Here is a 17,727-nt window from a genome sequence, read left to right as displayed (position 1 = left end):
AATGAAAAAAAAATAATAATAATTCAATTAAAAGTATCTAAAGTTACGAGTTAGCTAAAGGTTAATTAAATTATTCCGTTAAGCTTTGATTTCTGTACTCACCTAACATTAAATTTTGGCCCCAAACATTGATTATGCTAATGCCATGTTTGGAAGTAATCTACGTTAAACATATCCAACTTTTGTTAAAAGAACATTAACTATAACGTTTTTATTTCTGAATCCCGTACAAAATTTTCTGATGACAAAATCTCCGACAAAAACCTCTTAGCAGAGCAAAATTACTAAAAAAATGGATTCAAATCCTTTTTTTTGTTTTCTTTTGCAGTTTTTTTTTAATGTTTACATTTGAACTGGTTTTTAAAAGCCGTACATAAGATATATTTGGTAAGGTTTAGTGGTTAAGCAACGTGCGAGGAGCTAAAAAAGCACGTGAAAAACAACAGCATTGCTATTGGGTATTTGAGAAGGGTTTTTTGGGTATTTCCTAGGGACGCAAATAACACGTTGTGGAATTTTCAAAGGAAAAGAAAACAGACATCAAATAAATGACGAACGAACCGATGTACCATGCAAGTTGACCTGACAACCCTCATGACCTGTCCCTCTTGCACCAGATGCATGCAGCTGTCCTTCAAAAGTTAAACCACAAAAATTAACATAAAATTACACACATGTATTCCTCGTGCCTAAATTCCACAACCCCTTTATAAATTAAAGAATCAAGATAAGGTTCACTCTCATCATCACAAATCAAGTATTCTCTATCTTCACCTTCTCCATTGAAAACATACCACTCTGTATCTCAACATGGATCCATGGAACCTTTCATCATCTTCCAAGTTTCTCTCTAAACAAGTTGCGTACGCTTCTCATCTCTACGCAGAAGAGATTCGCAACATGGGAAATTCCAGGTACCATTCTTTTGCTTCTTCAATTCATGACTTTATGACTGTTTTTTTTTTTTTTATTATTGAGTAACTGATGTATGATTTTCCATCATCTGTGCTCAGAGGTTCGCAGTTGACAATCTTGTACGATGGCCAAGTTGTTGTCTTTGATGATGTTCAAGCGGACAAAGCCAAGGATATCATATCTTTTGCCAACACAGGAATGTCTCAAAACCAGAACGGCTATGTTTGCTCATACCCTGCTGCAATTTCTGCTAGTTCCAGCAGACCGTTCCCTTTTCTTATGAATATCATCCCTACCACTGCCAACAATTCGGTTCAGGAGCACCCTCAAGCACCATCTAAATCTGTTATATGCGGTAACTTTCTTTTAATCTCTGGTTTTTTTCTGAGATGGATGGTTTTTGTGTTTCTGATCCTTTGCTTTGTTCTTCTTTTTATTCAGATCTACCTTTGGCTAGAAAAGCTTCACTTCATCGGTTCTTGGAGAAAAGAAAGGATAGGTAAGTGGGCTGAGTCACAGAAATCAATGCTTCAAGAGCCTTCAATTTTGTTTAAAATGGGTTTTAATCTTTACATTTAAAAACAGGGATATTGGTCTATGTATTTTCTAAGATATGGTAAATTTAGTGTGGGTTATAAAACTGCAGCAGATTTTGATCAAATCTTGGGGAGAAAAATATCTTCTTATCAGAGAAAAACTACGAAGTTTTCGAGCAATTGATTTATATACCATTGATGTTTTGCAGAATTGCTGCCAGAGCACCATATCAAACAAGCAATCACATGGAAGCCCTTAATAAGCCAGGTGAATCCACGCCATGGCTCACCTTGGCATCTAAATCGCTACAAGATGAATCTGATTCTGATAGCAGCTCCAGCTTTGGGTTATTTTAAGTGCTTTTCTTGGACAAGCTGAAGAAGATTGCACTTTCATATAGCCATCGTGAAAAAGAGGACTTCGTGGTTTTCCTATAAGCTTAGCCAAGAGTTATAAGGGCTTCTCTATAGCCCTATGCTGATTTTTTGGGGGCCAATGATCAATGTTGTTGCTCATGGCTACTATTGTTGTAATTTTAGACAAGAACTGTAAATTGAATTGGGTTAGCATAGTTTTGGTAAAATATTGAAATCAATTCTTCTCAGTTCTCACTATCACATATATTGTATCTAAGGATTATCTATCTCTTCCTACAAGTATGTAAGCTACATGTAATCACATCCCATCTTTTCAGTAGATATTTTATTTTTCGTCTCAGACTCTTGCACATCTTCTCTCAAATTATCTTAGTTCCTGCCATGAACCAATGAACCAGAAAATGAGGTGTAGTGAGCTGCAATATGAACAACAGTCGAAAAAATTAAAATTTGAAACAGTATGTGTGCAATTATCGTTTAACATAGTCGCAAAAAATGTTTCGGATATCATCATTGTTCTTCCTAAGATTTCTTCCAGCTACATAAAAGCTTTGTATTGTATTCCCTCTTTTACAGCCTTTCTCAAATTAAAATTTCATCACCTTAAATTACAGCGAACAAAGATGCAAAAAAGGAGTAATAATGATAAGATGAAGAAAAAGTCTAGACAGAACAAAAGTGAATGCAAACGTTAACTATAAGCTTTGGAACAAAAAAGAATTGCAATCTACATGGTTGCTCAGCGGGTTTCAAATTTCATCTACGTGGCTTTTCTGGATTCTACGAACCAACAGAGGAACAGGTTTTTCCAAAACCGTCACGTTGACATTGTTCCACACATCAGCTATTGTGGGGAGTGCAGAGATTTTCTCTGCAATATGCATGTCTTCTGGAAGAACAGAACCAAATACAGTGTATTCATGTTTCCACTCTGAATGATCAGCAAGGCTAATGAAGAATTCAGGACCAGAAGCAATCCAAGCAACAGAACCCCTTCTAAGAATTGGACAATCTTCCATAGGAAGTTTATTGAAAGCTGTGCCTTGCGCTTCTAGTGTCCCTTGAATTAATGCATAAGGGGGACCAAAACCAGCCTGCAAATCAGGACCATAACCATTTATTTAAGGTTACATATAGTTCTGGTCTTTGAAAATATCATGTATTCTGATTTAATCCTTAAAAATTGTAAAAAGTATGTGCAATAGGAACTCGCATATTATGGGATGTCAAAGCTTCACTTCTGGAAGTATGAGCTTCTTAATTCTTCATTATGGGTAGTTCAGCTTTTTAGGCACGGTTTCTCACGTAATAAATGTGCTTTTAAGTTTCTAGTAAGTGGCGAGGGTCTCAAAAGACACAATTTTGTTAATTTTTAGAAACTAGAAACAATAGTTTTTAAGAAACTAAGAAGAAATTGTCAATGCTTGAGAATGAGGTTTTAATGCAGAAATTCATAACAAAATTTGCATCAGATGTGTGTGTATTCAATCATGCATCAGATGGGAAAATCAGTCTTACATTTTGTATATGGTTTCCTTCTGAATCCCATGATTGACCTCGGCTCTCTGCACGGTAAAATTGGCAGCCAGCACAATGGTTCAAAGACAACAATTCCAGAATGTAGGCAATAGAGTGCGGAGCACAGTCAGGTAAAAGCTGCAGTGAATAAAGAATTATCATAACCAACAAAATTACAACATTGATGCATTTCCTTAGTGCATGTTTCTAATAAACATTTTGTATTCAAATAACAGTTTCACGATCTGCAATTTAAACTAGACATACAATTAGTGGTTCCCAGGACAAGGACATCAAACAAACATAGAAGTACACAGGGTGCTTCCATTTGCCACTAGAACTCTTTTTTCATCAAGTGTACCCTTGTGCTTCTATATGTAATACACAAATACTAACTTTACACAAACATGTCAATAGTGCAACAGCAATATCAAAACATTTGTATTTTAGATGTCGAGAGAAGAAGCACTTACTTTAATATGAAGAGTTCCGTGTTCAGTTTCCAGTCCAATAATACCCTGAGAATAGATGAATTCGAAAGAACAAGGATAAATAAGATAACCCCTCAGAATTTGATAAAGTTCCAAATACATGATACATCAAAACAGGGGTGGGAGAGATATAACATAACTATCTTACTTAACACCACAGTTGTTAAGTAAGACATTTCTACAAAAAGTTAGTGTGTGTAGTCAAAGCACACTAACATAAATAGCAATTGCTCATGTGAACATGGTAGGTGGCTACTATTGGATCTCCTCATTCCTAGTTTCCAATGTACTACCACTATCTATTACCCATTTCCTGAACCTGTCTCTCTAATCAACCTTCCATAACTACTTCAATCAGATCCATATTGTACACATCACAACACAGAATCGACTAAATTGTTCAAGTAGAAAAGAATGGGGAAAAAAACTTGATACAAACAACAGAAAAACATGCATTTTGGAGATAGTTAGCACATTAGTAAAACTATAGACAAATTTGTTTTTGGTTCAGGATGAATTTCTGAGCCATCTGAACAAGAATATCAGATCACACACCAGTTCAATGTAAACACTTCACCAACACAATGTTCATCAAATTGAATTTGCAGCTAAACTGACAAACAAGCAACATTTTAATAAAGATAAAAATGGAAAAACCAAACTTCTCTCTTACCTCTCCTTTCCCAAAGATAAGACCAGAAGTCCAACCAACCACTTCCCCTGGAGGCACTCCTTCTTGCCGTTCAGGTGCCAAGCTGTCCTTCTGTTTCTTCAACCAACACTGAACCAACAAAATCGAATGCTATTATGCTATGACTTCCAAGTTCCGTGTCAAAGTTTTGATCAAAAGAATAATAACTTTCAAAGAAGCCCTCCATTTTTTTATGCATATGAAAGTTATGCACTCGTGAAAGTGGTGCACTCTAACTTCTACGAAAGCTATGAAAGCTATGCAACTCTAGGTGACAAGGACATTTAACTTAAAACAAAAATTCAATACGTTTTACTTGTTATTTTCTTCTGTCATAAATAGTAATAAAGGAGTTTGGCCGAATAGAACTCAAAGTTCGAAGTCAACTCTAAACAGCAAGAATGAATCCAAAAAGATCAACAAAAATGGGAGATCTTCATAAGCTAAGGCAACTGCAAAATTAGCAAACCTGATCTATCATAAACTAAAAATTAACGTATATCTAAGTTAGAAATCATTTTCTAAAACAGTTAACACGAAAAAACTCTGCAAACGAACTTCTTGTAAATAAATTTACCAGAAAAAAGGATTTTCTTTTCTTTTCATCTCCTTCTCCCAGAAAAAGTTTACAGAGAATGTTATCTAATCACACACCACGTAACTTACCTCACCGAACTTGGATCCACAGGCCTTACGATCCCCACAAAAGACCCAAGTATCACAGAGACAAGGTCCATCTTTTCCTGAACACATTGATTTGCATGCGTTGCAGCATCCTTCGGAATTGTTGAACTTAAACTCAGAACCCCACTTCACAGCTGCACCCCAAAGCTCCAAATTTTCAATCCCCCTACAGCACCCTCCCTCGTTCTGCGCCGCCATACCCTCTTCAACCAACCTCCCAAAGTCTGAAACTCTGCTTCTGGCGTTTGCGAGCACCGCAGAGAGAAGCGCGTAGACCAAACCGCCCGAGGCCAAACACACGAAGAGGAGTATCAAACGGTGAGCGAGAACAGAGTTTAGTCCATTGTTCCTCCGACCCATTGGAGAGTTTAGCAGGAAAAGGATAAACTTGTAAGCAATTGAGTCAGGAAAATACCAAGACCAGCACCGTTGACCTTGAAATGAAAGTGGGAAACAACAGTGACAGTGCAAATGAAATGGAAGAGAGAAGGGTCATGCCACGTCGTGGTGATTCAAAAGCTTGGAATGGAAGAAATGGTGGAAAGAGTTTTGAATTGGACGCTCTGGGTTCAGAGTTCAGATCGATGGCATTTTGTCCATTTTCTTTTTGGTCCCAAATGAGTCTTTGACAATGTTACAAGAACGTGTTGTCTCGTTTGTTTGGGATGATTTCGATTCGATGCTGATACCAAACATTAAAGAAAAACAGAAAGTGGTGAAATAATTGAGCTCCATTATTACAAATTGTTATAATATAATAAAATATAATAAAATTAAGGCGTAACTAAGTTTTTGACAGTTGAATAGTATAACTCAAATAATAATGAACCATGTGGGTAAATTCAACGGTTGAAAATTTATTAAAGAGATAATATTTTAGTCCATATGTTCAATTTATTAAATAATGAAAAACAAAAAAGGCTTTTACTTGCACCATACAAACACTTCTATGTGAAGTAGTGCTGACTCTGTTTTCATCCTTCACACAGAGCAAATAAGGGTTCATGCAAAGTGACATATTAGATTTAACTTATTTTGGAAAAAAAATTTAGTATCTGAAAATCATCTAAAAAAAGTATCGAATTTATTATTATCTAAAATAAATTAAATAAATGTTAGAAAAAATATTTTTTGACAGCATTTGATTTAACGATCATTTGACTATTCTTTGTAAAATAATATTAACAAAGAATAATTGTTATATTTCTATAAATAAGAGAAAGTGAATAATAAAAAATAATATTAAATGATAATAAAAAAAAATGTAGTGTCATAATATCGATAGCTGTACGATCATTATTGTAAATAATTGGCTAATTTGAATGCCATACAATACAAGAATGGTATATTTCGGACATGTCAAAGAAAATGCATTTTAATTAAAATAATAAATTGAAAAAATATATATTTCAGTCAAATTTTAGATTTTTTTTGTTTTATTTTTCTGTGATGTAGTCTCTGTTATATCTTCAAAATACACCAATAAACATTTATATTGATGTTTTAAAATATATTAATTAAACAAAATATATTAACTAAACCACACATTTTAATTAATATTGTAATTATAAACAAAATATTTTATTAATATAAAATTCGTTCAATTAGTATTAGATTCTATCATTTAAAATAAAATTGTACGTTTAAATTTTGTAAATGAAAAAGAAAACGTGGTTAAAAGATGATACTTTACTAATGTTGAGTGAGTCATAAATTTATTAGTCTCACACCGATTTAAAAACAAAAATGAGACATTTTTTTTTCGGACTCCCAATATTTTATTCAATATGCGATCCTTCTGTAATTGTCTTAAAAAAATTAATATATTTGGATTCATCTCTTTATGAAGTTATGATCATTGGTTTCTTTTGTATCAATTGAGATGTGGATTTTAACAAGGGTCCAAAATGAAAAATTCGTAAAAAAAAAAACGTTCTAACACCTTAGTTAGTAGACGAAAATAATTAGTACAAAGTAAATATCAATATTGAATATAAATTAGTATAAAAAATAGTAAAAAACTCAATCTAAATATAAATTATTAACTTTGACATTTAGTTTTGAATATTATTAAAATGATTGAGTTCGATATTATAAACCGAAAATAAGTGAATCGATTATAGTTAATAAACTTATAATATAATCTTTAAAGTATACTATGATAAATTTGTAGTTAAGGTATGTAACATTTTTTTTCTCTTTTCATTTTTTTACTTCATGTTATAACTCGATATTTGAGTAAAGTTCAATGTTATCATATAAACTTTTTCAATTTTATATTCTAATTAATGTAATATTTTGTTTCATATTATGTTAAATAAATTATTGTGATGAAGTAATATAAGGAAATAGGTTATTTTGTTAGATTTGATCTATTGAAATAAAATAACTAGTTATTTGAATATATAAAATAATCACTAAGTTATATAAGATACTTAAATGAAATACGTTAATGAAAGCAAGATCATTTTTACACAAAACTTGTTTTTCAATTTGGTGTTTTAGAAAGTGTGAACTTCAATTGGAAGTGATACAAATTGTTCCATACCCAACCTATATACCTCACACACACGAAGTCGTCATAGTAAATTTGGTAAACAAAATTATATAGAATCTGCTCAACCGTAAATTACTCAAGGACTAGATATTTGGCAAAGTGGTCATCAACTTCCTCGTTAGCCTCACCACCACGTACAACGTTCGACGGTCCTGTCGAAGTTTGCTCACTAGTTTGAATCTTTGTCCTTGCTTCTTCTATGATCTGCATTATTTCTTCCACACTCTGGCTTGGTTGGTCCTTTTGTGTTTCCTCGTAACCTCTTCTTTCAGCCTCAATTATCTCCCTCGGTAAATTCTTCCTAAACCAAAGGTGCTGTTTTATCTCCGACATGGTGATCCTCTTTCAACAACCATGAAAATAATACAAATTACTAATACTAATACACTTCAATTATTACAAAACAAATCACTTCAAAAAAGATTAGTCACAAACAAAATGGATAAATGTTTTATATCAACGACATATTGATAACTTGCTAAAATGTTTTCATGACAATTATAAAGTATGAATTTAGTCAGGTACATTATGATATGTAGTAAAGTGTTAGAAACTTAAAGACAAACTAAATGATGCGTCTTTCAAGGAAAGATGTTCAATGGTAATTCACAACATTAATGACACCTGAATCTAACTCTAATAAGGGATTGATTTTTCAATTTAAGATTTAAGACAATAGATATAGAATCTTCTATCTTATATTGTTTAACTTTTTTATTTAATGTGAGACTTAGACTCACTTGGATTTTCAACATTTCTAAGAATGAGTCTCTTCCATACTAGTACACTCCTTCTCAATTGAAAGCATTTCCAATGAAGAGTATTATTTTTTATTTTTACCTAATATGAGACTTAGACTCATACCGTAAACAATAAACATAAGATGTTTTGGAACACCTGATGATTTCTAATTACAAGCTTTTAGCCTGTGTCTGAAGATAATGATTTGTAGTTTTGTATATATGAGAGTGACGGTATTAATGATAGTTACGTACCTTGGCAGGATTGGCAACAAAAATAGAAGAGATAAGATGCCTGCACTCCTTAGAAACACGAACGTAGTCGGGTATGGCGTATTGAACACTCATAATTCTCTGCCAACGAGAGAATCAGAGTTTAATCTTGCTGCTATAGATCAAAGGTATTAATCATAAAGGATCTCTTTTAAGTCAAGTAAGAGTTCACCCCAATACTCTTTCTGAAATTCTTAGGATCTTCTGGATCTTCAAATGGGTATGCTCCAACTAACATCACATAAAGAGTCACACCACACGACCAAACATCTGCAATCTACAGAATTCCCAATTTCAGACCCAAATTCACCATGTTTTCACAATGTCATCATAGTTTCACTTTGCAGAATCATTAAGCACAGTTCACAATACCTTTCCATCATATTCCTTTCGTGACAAAACTTCTGGAGCAATGTATGCAGGAGTTCCAACCGTTGACTTAGGCTGAGAGTGCAGCAAAGCAGACTGCATTTCAATGTTAAATTGATTACCGAATTCAACAGAAAAATATATGAAAAAGGGTTCACTTTGGTGAGATGTTACAAACCTTGGAGAATCCAAAGTCACAAATTTTAAGTCTAGGAGCTGGATTTCCGTCAAGTAGAGTGTTTTCTAGTTTCAGATCTCTATGACATATTTGCTGGAGTAGTAGGATACATAAGATGATATAACTACACAGGGCTTTAAATGAACAAGAAGAAAATTTTCTGAATGCCTATATATACCATGGAATGACAATAGCTAACTCCAGATATTAGTTGCTGGAAGAAAAATCTTGCCTGCGATAAAGGGAATTCATCAAAACCATCACTTGATAATTTTTACTTATAGAGGATCTACTACTACACACACACGCACACACAAACAAATGATCAACCTCATCTTCACTCAATCGACCAGCATTGCATATCCTATCGAAGAGTTCACCTCCAGCAGCATACTCCAAGACAATAGCTAAATGAGTTTGGGTCAGAAATACCTGCAGAAAAAAATCTAACTTCCAGAATGAGAATACAACTTCAGAGAGCTTTCAATAGAACACACCCTATTATGAGTTACACCTGCATTTCTTTATGAGCCAATAACATCAATGAACTACACAGTTTTGTTTTGTTTTGTTTTGTTTATAGTCTAAAATCAAGTCTGAAGCAGAAGCAGTGTTTGTATGAAAGCTGTAAGAGCAAAAAATTCTTACAACTATCACATAAGTTGAAAAAAACAAATCCTAATCAAGGAACAGCTTGAGTACGGAAACAAACTCTTACCTCTTTGAACCTAATAATATTGGGATGCCTTAGAGATCGGTGATTTACTATTTCCCTTTGGACATTCGCATCAATCTGAAACGGCAAACATAACTTACTCAGAGGAATGTAAGATGAGAACAAATTTGGGGAAAAAATTCAGCAAAAAAAAATGTGAGGCTGATCTAAGGATAAGGAGGATCAGGTGAGGTGAGCTAGTTATTTTGATAAATATCTTTCCGACAGAATGAGATCAGCAAAGGATCAAGGAACTGGATTGTATCTGGAAATTGAGGTGAATAGAGTTTTCACAAATCAAACTGAGAATGCAAAGCAGAAGAGAAATCTGAATGAGTCAAATTCAGATTGCTGAAGGAAAAAACTGAATCATCAAATGTTTCATCATAAAATTTCATGACCTTTTTTCCTCTTTCTATGTATTTGATAGCAACAAGTTCCTCTGTCTTCTTGTCTTTGGCCAACCTCGCCACTCCAAAGTTCCCCGAACCAAGCTCCTTCAGAGTCTCGTACCGTTCTTCTTCCATATCCACTCTCACCAAAGCCTCAAAAATCAGACCAAACCTTTTCACAATAGAAAACCCAAATAAGAAAATGGATATGGCTTTATATACTCTTTATCACCTTACATTAAAAGTCCAATGAGGCCAAATATAATAAACAGTTACACAAGGGAAACAAAGAACACTTCAAATTAAATTAAATAAAATCGAAAGCCAAAGCCAAGAGGGAACGAAGCATGTGCAGTTATCATCAATGGGGGGAAGCGAAAAAGAGTTAAAACTCAATAAACTGAACTCACCCTCTTTACCTTTGTTGTTCTTCAACTGTAAAAGCAATTTATGTTCATTATTTTTGGGTATAAATTCTTAGTTCTGAGTACCAAGTACGGTGATGAGGTTTGTTCAAAACAGTGTAAAAGACAAGGACATTTTGAAGAGGCAAAAGTAAAGTTTACTCCAAAGAAATTAGTCGCTGCTACGAAGCTAACTGTGCATTACGACATCCTCGTTCACACCAAAAGATAAGGAGTGCATTTATGTGATTGTTACATAAATAGATGGACAAGAAGATATGGATTCATTACATACCAAAATTTGTTAATGATTGGTAACTGATAATGATGATTACTCCGATCCAAGCAACATACATGTCGTGAGAAAAAACCAAAAAAAAAAAGTGATTTTTAAGTGTAGATGGTAGTATGAGCCATACCCAAAAGAAAATGAGAATGACCAATACTGTCTGATAAAAATTTAGATGAGAGAATTATAAACTAGGTGTGAAACATAATCCTGTGAGGTTTATCAAGTTATATTAAAATAACATTTTAAACATTAAGTGCATAGGTTAAAGACTTGAATTTAAAATTAACGGGTTATATATCAATTTTGTAAACAAACTGAACAACTTAATTGTTATGTATTGTTAAGATAAAAAAATTGCATTATTCTCTTAAAAGGTATATTTAATTTTCTTCCTAGAGTATTTTCAAGTCAGAAAACAAAAACTGTGATAATTGAAAAGAATCTGATTTTTTTCTTTTAATCATGTTAGAAGTGGAATTAACAAAGTCGATTTATAAGGTGATTGTATTTTTTTATATATTGTGAATTAATTTTATCTCTAGTCGATATGGGATTTTCAACACATTCCTTTTCACGTTAAGGTATATTTATCTCATATGTGAGACTAAAAATTAATAAATGATTCGTTAACTGTCCAATTACATATGAAAAAAATCTCGTTAGGATAAAATCTAAAGTGGATCTTAAATAGAGACGAAATTGTGTTGAAATATATAAAATAAAGGAAAGAAATATGTTTTAAGCGTGTTGGAATGGAGGCATTATAAGGTTGCTTTCGCTTTGAAATTTGGAGAATAACGTTCGCGCAGCACTGGGTCCCACCTGATTAAGCTTTCTTCTGCTATTACTTTTCTTACAAAATTGACGTTTTTATTTTATTTTATTTTATTTTAAAAGTCAATGCTAAAACACCATAAATGGATTCATCTCCGCCGTTAAATTTGTTGCAACGTGTTTATCTGAACGGCCCACAAAGCAACTCCAGTTATAACAGTTGTTCTATCTATATATTTTAGTTACAGTATCATGTAAGAAGTATTTTGAATGATTATTTAACTTTTATTTAAAACGCCAAAAAAAAATCTCTAGAGTCATTTAAGTTTTATTATTTTACAATAGTTTCAATAAAATTCCCTTTTAATCCATGTTGTGTACGAAAACATTATTAATAAAATAAAGAGATTAATATATATAAAAAAATGCTTAGCCTTCACCTCACTGGTGGGTGGTTGAGCCATCAAATTAGAATTTTGAAAAATAAAGAAGAAACTGTCTTTGTCTAACTCAACGCATGGCTCACGGTGTCCCGTTTTCTATTTTATTTTTAATCTTAACAGGAATTTTATTGTCTTATACCACTATTTAAAGTTATTTATAATTTTGGATAATATTTTTTTAATTACCGTTCAATTTATAATTATGTTTGTTTAAATAAGGATGTGTCGAGAAAAATCAATTTTTATAGTTACATAAAAAAGACACTCTTAAAAGTTAAAAGGAAGACCGCACGCATACTTCTTTACATATTGGGAAATTGAAAACACCAGTTTGTCCAACAGCTATTATGTTTACAAATTTTTTCAAAAAAAAGAAAAAATAATATTAATATATATTTAGCAACACTTAACCATACCATATAGCACAAAAGTAAATTATGTAAACCAATGTTAAAGTAAAGAAGTACGAAACATTTTGCATAAAACTACAAAGTACGAGAATTGTGAAAGCTATAAAATATAAAATAATTTTATCTATGTAAGATAGTTAAAAATTAAATTTATGATTTAAAAAAAATTGTAATTTAAGAATTGAGTCTAAAAACTATATACCTATTAATAAAAATTAGTGGTTTATGTAAGAATTTCATGACTGTTTTTGATGGACACATTTTCTTACTAGTTTTACTTTTATTAATATAAATCTTTTTTATTATCTTAACTTTTAAATTTTATAATTGTTTTTTAAATTTAATTAACTACTTAAAATAAAAAAAAATAGTTATAATAAAATTATAAAAATTATCTTATTTATTCAATAATTATGATACAAAATATATTTTTTTATTATCATAATAATAGAACTGAATATAGGAACATTTTTTACGCTAATTTGAAATAATGAAAACATGAATTTTGTTGTTGGACTTTACGATGTGTGAAGTTATTGTATAGTTGTCTAGTTTATTTTAAGAATATGTCATTGGTTATATGATTTGTTTCAAATGATTTTGATTGGCATTGCCAACCTTACTTAGGTTGAGGACAATATTGGCACCAACATCCTTCTATATAACCCTTAAATTTCACTCTTAGATTTCACTTTCTTCTCTTTCAATAATAATTTATCTCCTTTCTTTTCTTTTCTTTTCCTTATATTTCCATTAGTAATATTGAACCAATGGCCACATATATTTAGTTAAAACATCAAACGCCAATTTATGTGGCCAAGTTTTGAAGCTGGTGAGTCTTTTCTCCCATGTCATTTTTCACGACATTATGTTTCAACATTTGTGTTCTTTCATGATAAATTAAATGTTTTGTTTAGGGTTTCACGTTCATTGCTATAAGATTTTTTTGCATGCATGATGAAGAGAAATTAGTTTCAATGTCTCAAAATTTAACGGCTTTTCGTTTGACAATTGTATCATATGTTTCCTTGTTTGATGTATGAGTTAAGGATACAATGTTGGTTATGGATCTTAATTTATACAATCTATCGATTAAATCTGTGAAATTGTTGTTTTTATGAGTTTGTTTGTTACATATCCGAACCTTTTGTAATTCAATTCAATTCATCGTTCATACCTTCTCGTAAATATCATCATGATAAGCCAATGTTAAAAACCATATCGTTTCTTGCAATTTTTTTTCTTTTTCAAACAAACAAAAAATTTAAGAGTTGGTCTTCCAGAAATTGTCGTTTTGTGATTAAATATCATGAGATGCTTAATTTATTTTCATTTGCCTCTAATGTTAATTATGTTGATTTATTACTGACGAATTAATTCTTCTTCTTATGATGTTTGAATCTGGGTTTGCAATTGGAAATTATAAGATGTTTTAGCAACATATTCAACTAAAGCTGGAACACTACTATTCTAGTACGTGTTCAATTGCTTACATTCCCTTCATAAATGGGTTGTTTCCACTCCAAAGTAAGGGAAATTCCCATGGAAGATCCCGTTGCTCTTGCGTCAGAGACAGCTTGTAAGTGTTCTTTTTCCTAAGATCATAATGCTAATGATTCTTTCGCAATTGTAACATTGTTTTTGTTTTTGAGATTTTTATTTTTGTGATGTTGTCATAAAGACAAAACCAACCTTTATTTGTGGGAAAATAAATTTAAAGTAACACAAATGATATTGTTACAGCACAAATCAAATGCATATGCTAGTTTCTTTCTAGAGTGAAACTTTAGTCTCACTTGGGTTTTTGTTCAACTTGAAAACAACCAATAACCAGAGCATTTTTTGATGCATCAACAATTTTTACTCTATCCTGGTAGAAAATTTGAAAGATGATCAAAATATCAAATAATTAATTGAGTTTAGCCTATTATGAATGTATTAATGCATTCATTTGAGTCATGTTGCTTGTTATATAATATTTTTTTAAAACAAGACACACTCTCTTATAGCTTTAATCTTATTTGTTAATTTTTTGGTTTCCCAGTTAGTGTCAGTGATGTTGAAGCACTTTATGAGCTGTTTAAGAACATTAGTAAGTCTGTCATTGATGATGGTCTAATAAGCAAGGTAACAAATAGAACCTCCATTCTTTTTACGACAACTTTGTTATTACTATAATTTTCCTGCTTTATCATAATTCTAATAGGTTTCATTTATATGTTGTTTGAATTAGGTTATCACTTCTTTAGTCATACCTATTAAGTAAATTATGAAATGACATTATCACACTTTATGTTAAGTAGTGAACTTTAAGTCTAATTCAATTTCACAAAATCGGCTAATTTCACAAAATTGGTTTTGTAAAATGAGGTTTGCACCCACTTATATATTATGAAATTATCTTATCTCTAGTCAATGTGCGACTTTCTAGACTTTAAAAGAATTTAAATATGCACAACATACTTTGCGTCTAATTAATAAACTGGCTCTCTCTCTCTATATTTATCTATCTTTTTATCTATCTATCTATCTATCTATATATATATATATATATATATGTATATATATATATATATATATATATATCTTATTCAATCATATTTATGTTTGTAATATTTTGTGCACAATTTCTCTTTTAAAAAACGTGTGGAGGCTCCACAATTTGTCTATTTTTGTAATTTTTTAAAAATTTGCTCATTTTCGTAATATCAGAATACAAATTTACTTACATGTGAACAAAAACCTCGACCTTCAAGTACCTAATCCTAACAATGAGAATAAGTATTTTTTTCAGGAGGAATTTCAACTAGCAATTTTTAACAAGAAGAAAAAGGAAAACCTCTTTGCGAGTCGGGTACTTTAGAATATTTATTTTCTTTTTAAAATAATTGTTTTATTATTGTTAATATTGTTTGCAAGCTTGTTTAATTCGCCACATATTGCACTTTTTATAACTTTAAATAGATGTTTTGTAATACAAGTAGTATAATTTTTATTTTTGGAAAATCTTTTTTACAATAATTCAAAACTCATAACTAATCTTTCTAATTACTTAGATTCATTTAATTAAATGGCTAACTTCTAATTACTTCTCTTAACAATTTTCTTTTTTAACATGTAGATCTTTGATCTATTTGATGTAAAGAAGAAAGGAGTGATTGACTTTGGTGATTTTGTAAGAGCACTCAATGTTTTTCACCCATCTACACCAATTGAAGTCAAAATAGCATGTAAAAAGTCGAATTAAAACCTATTTAATTAATTTTAATATTTTGGTTTATTCTTAAATCAAATGATATAATTTCTTGTGAGTTTTCCTACAGTTTCGTTTAAGTTGTACGATTTAGATAACACAGGATTCATAGAGCGTCACGAGGTAAAATGTTAAATCATTTTCTTTCATGCATTTTTTTTTGTATAAATGAAATTATAATCTAAATGTTGTTATATACACAATTTATCTATGTTATGATTGTTGACAGGTCAAGCAAATGATAAATGCACTTTTATGTGAAGCAGAAATTAAGTTGCCAGAGGAAATGATAGAAATGATTATTAACAAGGTGAGTTTAAGAATTTGGATTTTCTGCTGAGTTTTTTTGATGTTGTTTATTTGTTGTGTCTCCATAATACATTAATTACCACTAATTTTGACGTTTTCAAATATATTAAAAAGATAACTAAAAGGCCAACACAATATATTTTTAATGCTTAGTAAAAAACAACACAAAAAAAAAATCAGTAAAGAGTCTAGACTCGTGAGTTTACGTTTGTTGAAAACGCTTAAACTTTCATATTACTTCTATTAATTTCCTCTTAATCTTTCATTACTTGTTAAAAGAAAAAAAACTTATGTTGACTTTTATTTTTATGAGTAGACTTTCATGGATGCTGACCCTAATCAAGATGGGAAAATAGACAAATATGAGTGGAAAAACTTCGTTTATGAAAACCCTTCATTGTTGAAAGTTATGACGTTACCTTTCTTGAGGTATGTTGAAATAACTTTTTTTATTGAAAATTTTCAATCACTTTTGTTGAGAAATTGTAATTGTTATTGTTTAACTCGTGAATTATGGAAATAATGCAGGGACGTGACAACTGCTTTTCCAAGTTTTGTGTTTCATTCAAAGGTGGAGGATGAAATGGCAGAATGAGGGCATATTGTGGTTCAATATTACTAATATAGTGGAAATATTAGTAGTTTAACTTATTTATTTTGGTTGTTGTTTTTCTTTTCTTTTCAATATAATGAATTTAGATGACTATCACTTGTTTTTATTATTTTCAATAAATTGAAATCAAATAATAAAATGTATATTAAAAAATATATTTCTAACACTTTTCTTATATTGTTTTTAGATTTGAAGATAAATTTTAGATAATAGACTTGATTGAAAAATGAGATGAAGACGTGATTGTTTAGATTAGAACAATAAATTAATGAATTTGAGTTGAAAGTTTATGAAAATTATTAGAAGTATAAAAAATGTTTCAAATGATAAAAATAAAAGATTATTACTTTGCACAATGATAAAATAGTTTCAAATAAAATATAATAATAATAATAGTAATTATTATTATTTATACTAATTTTATTATTATTACTTAATTAATTATTATTTATATTATTATATATTATTTTATTATATTATATAAATATAAAAATGATAATATATATATATATATATATATATATATAAATCCAAAATCCATTTTTTTTTTAACTTTTGGCGTGTAACACTATTAAAAAATCTTGTTTCGTGTTAACAAATGTATTAAATTGTAATATCTTGTAGAACTAATATGGTGTAAATTAATGTTATATTTGGAGAATAGTAGCTAAATATGTAACACCCCATTTAATTAAGTACATGAAATTAAAGGAGCGTCATGATAAAGATAACATAAAAGCACGGTTTGGGAGTTTCAAACTCAACTCCATACAACCTATGGCACACCACGAT

The 17,727-nt window shown here is 30.8% G+C and overlaps 4 protein-coding genes across 6 annotated transcripts; 2 read left to right on the top strand and 2 right to left on the bottom strand.

The window, feature by feature from the left end:
• Window positions 1-720: 720 nt before the first annotated feature.
• Window positions 721-2,169, top strand: LOC114173478 (protein TIFY 10B-like). 2 transcript variants are annotated; one of them, XM_028057918.2, is made up of 4 exons: window positions 721-914; window positions 1,014-1,270; window positions 1,357-1,414; window positions 1,661-2,169. In XM_028057918.2, exons 1-4 carry the CDS (start codon window positions 811-813, stop codon window positions 1,806-1,808), a joined length of 567 nt encoding a protein of 188 aa, XP_027913719.1. In that variant the 5' UTR covers window positions 721-810; the 3' UTR covers window positions 1,809-2,169. The 2 variants fall into 2 exon arrangements, with proteins under 2 accessions (XP_027913719.1, XP_085523837.1); XM_085667711.1 differs by having other exon boundaries at window positions 1,014-1,414.
• Window positions 2,170-2,272: 103 nt separating this feature from the next.
• On the bottom strand, window positions 2,273-5,862 carry LOC114173477 (uncharacterized). The gene is made up of 5 exons (XM_028057917.2): window positions 5,196-5,862; window positions 4,512-4,619; window positions 3,821-3,865; window positions 3,348-3,485; window positions 2,273-2,923 (listed from the first exon to the last, which is right to left on the bottom strand). The coding sequence occupies exons 1-5, from the start codon at window positions 5,571-5,573 to the stop codon at window positions 2,579-2,581; spliced, it is 1,014 nt and encodes a 337-aa protein (XP_027913718.1). The 5' UTR covers window positions 5,574-5,862; the 3' UTR covers window positions 2,273-2,578.
• A 1,818-nt stretch (window positions 5,863-7,680) lies between these two features.
• LOC114167767 (serine/threonine-protein kinase SRK2A-like) lies at window positions 7,681-11,056 on the bottom strand. Its single transcript, XM_028052812.2, has 10 exons — window positions 10,848-11,056; window positions 10,447-10,609; window positions 10,049-10,123; window positions 9,661-9,762; window positions 9,509-9,562; window positions 9,331-9,423; window positions 9,156-9,248; window positions 8,956-9,060; window positions 8,766-8,864; window positions 7,681-8,112 (listed from the first exon to the last, which is right to left on the bottom strand). The coding sequence occupies exons 2-10, from the start codon at window positions 10,570-10,572 to the stop codon at window positions 7,843-7,845; spliced, it is 1,017 nt and encodes a 338-aa protein (XP_027908613.1). The 5' UTR covers window positions 10,573-10,609; window positions 10,848-11,056; the 3' UTR covers window positions 7,681-7,842.
• A 2,390-nt stretch (window positions 11,057-13,446) lies between these two features.
• LOC114174292 (calcineurin B-like protein 1) lies at window positions 13,447-17,025 on the top strand. 2 transcript variants are annotated; one of them, XM_028059108.2, is made up of 9 exons: window positions 13,447-13,592; window positions 14,188-14,339; window positions 14,805-14,887; window positions 15,555-15,614; window positions 15,882-15,990; window positions 16,084-16,136; window positions 16,243-16,323; window positions 16,639-16,751; window positions 16,851-17,025. In XM_028059108.2, exons 2-9 carry the CDS (start codon window positions 14,267-14,269, stop codon window positions 16,915-16,917), a joined length of 639 nt encoding a protein of 212 aa, XP_027914909.2. In that variant the 5' UTR covers window positions 13,447-13,592; window positions 14,188-14,266; the 3' UTR covers window positions 16,918-17,025. The 2 variants fall into 2 exon arrangements, with proteins under 2 accessions (XP_027914909.2, XP_027914910.2); XM_028059109.2 differs by lacking the exon at window positions 15,555-15,614.
• The last annotated feature ends 702 nt before the right edge of the window (window positions 17,026-17,727 follow it).

This window comes from Vigna unguiculata, chromosome 2 (genome assembly GCF_037176805.1).
Source record: "Vigna unguiculata cultivar grain cowpea cultivar isolate G323 ecotype 2 chromosome 2, ASM3717680v1, whole genome shotgun sequence".
In the NCBI taxonomy this organism is placed as follows: Eukaryota; Viridiplantae; Streptophyta; class Magnoliopsida; order Fabales; family Fabaceae; genus Vigna; species Vigna unguiculata.
The sequence above is the reverse complement of the archived record's forward strand: the minus strand, read 5'-3'. Positions and strand labels throughout refer to the sequence as shown.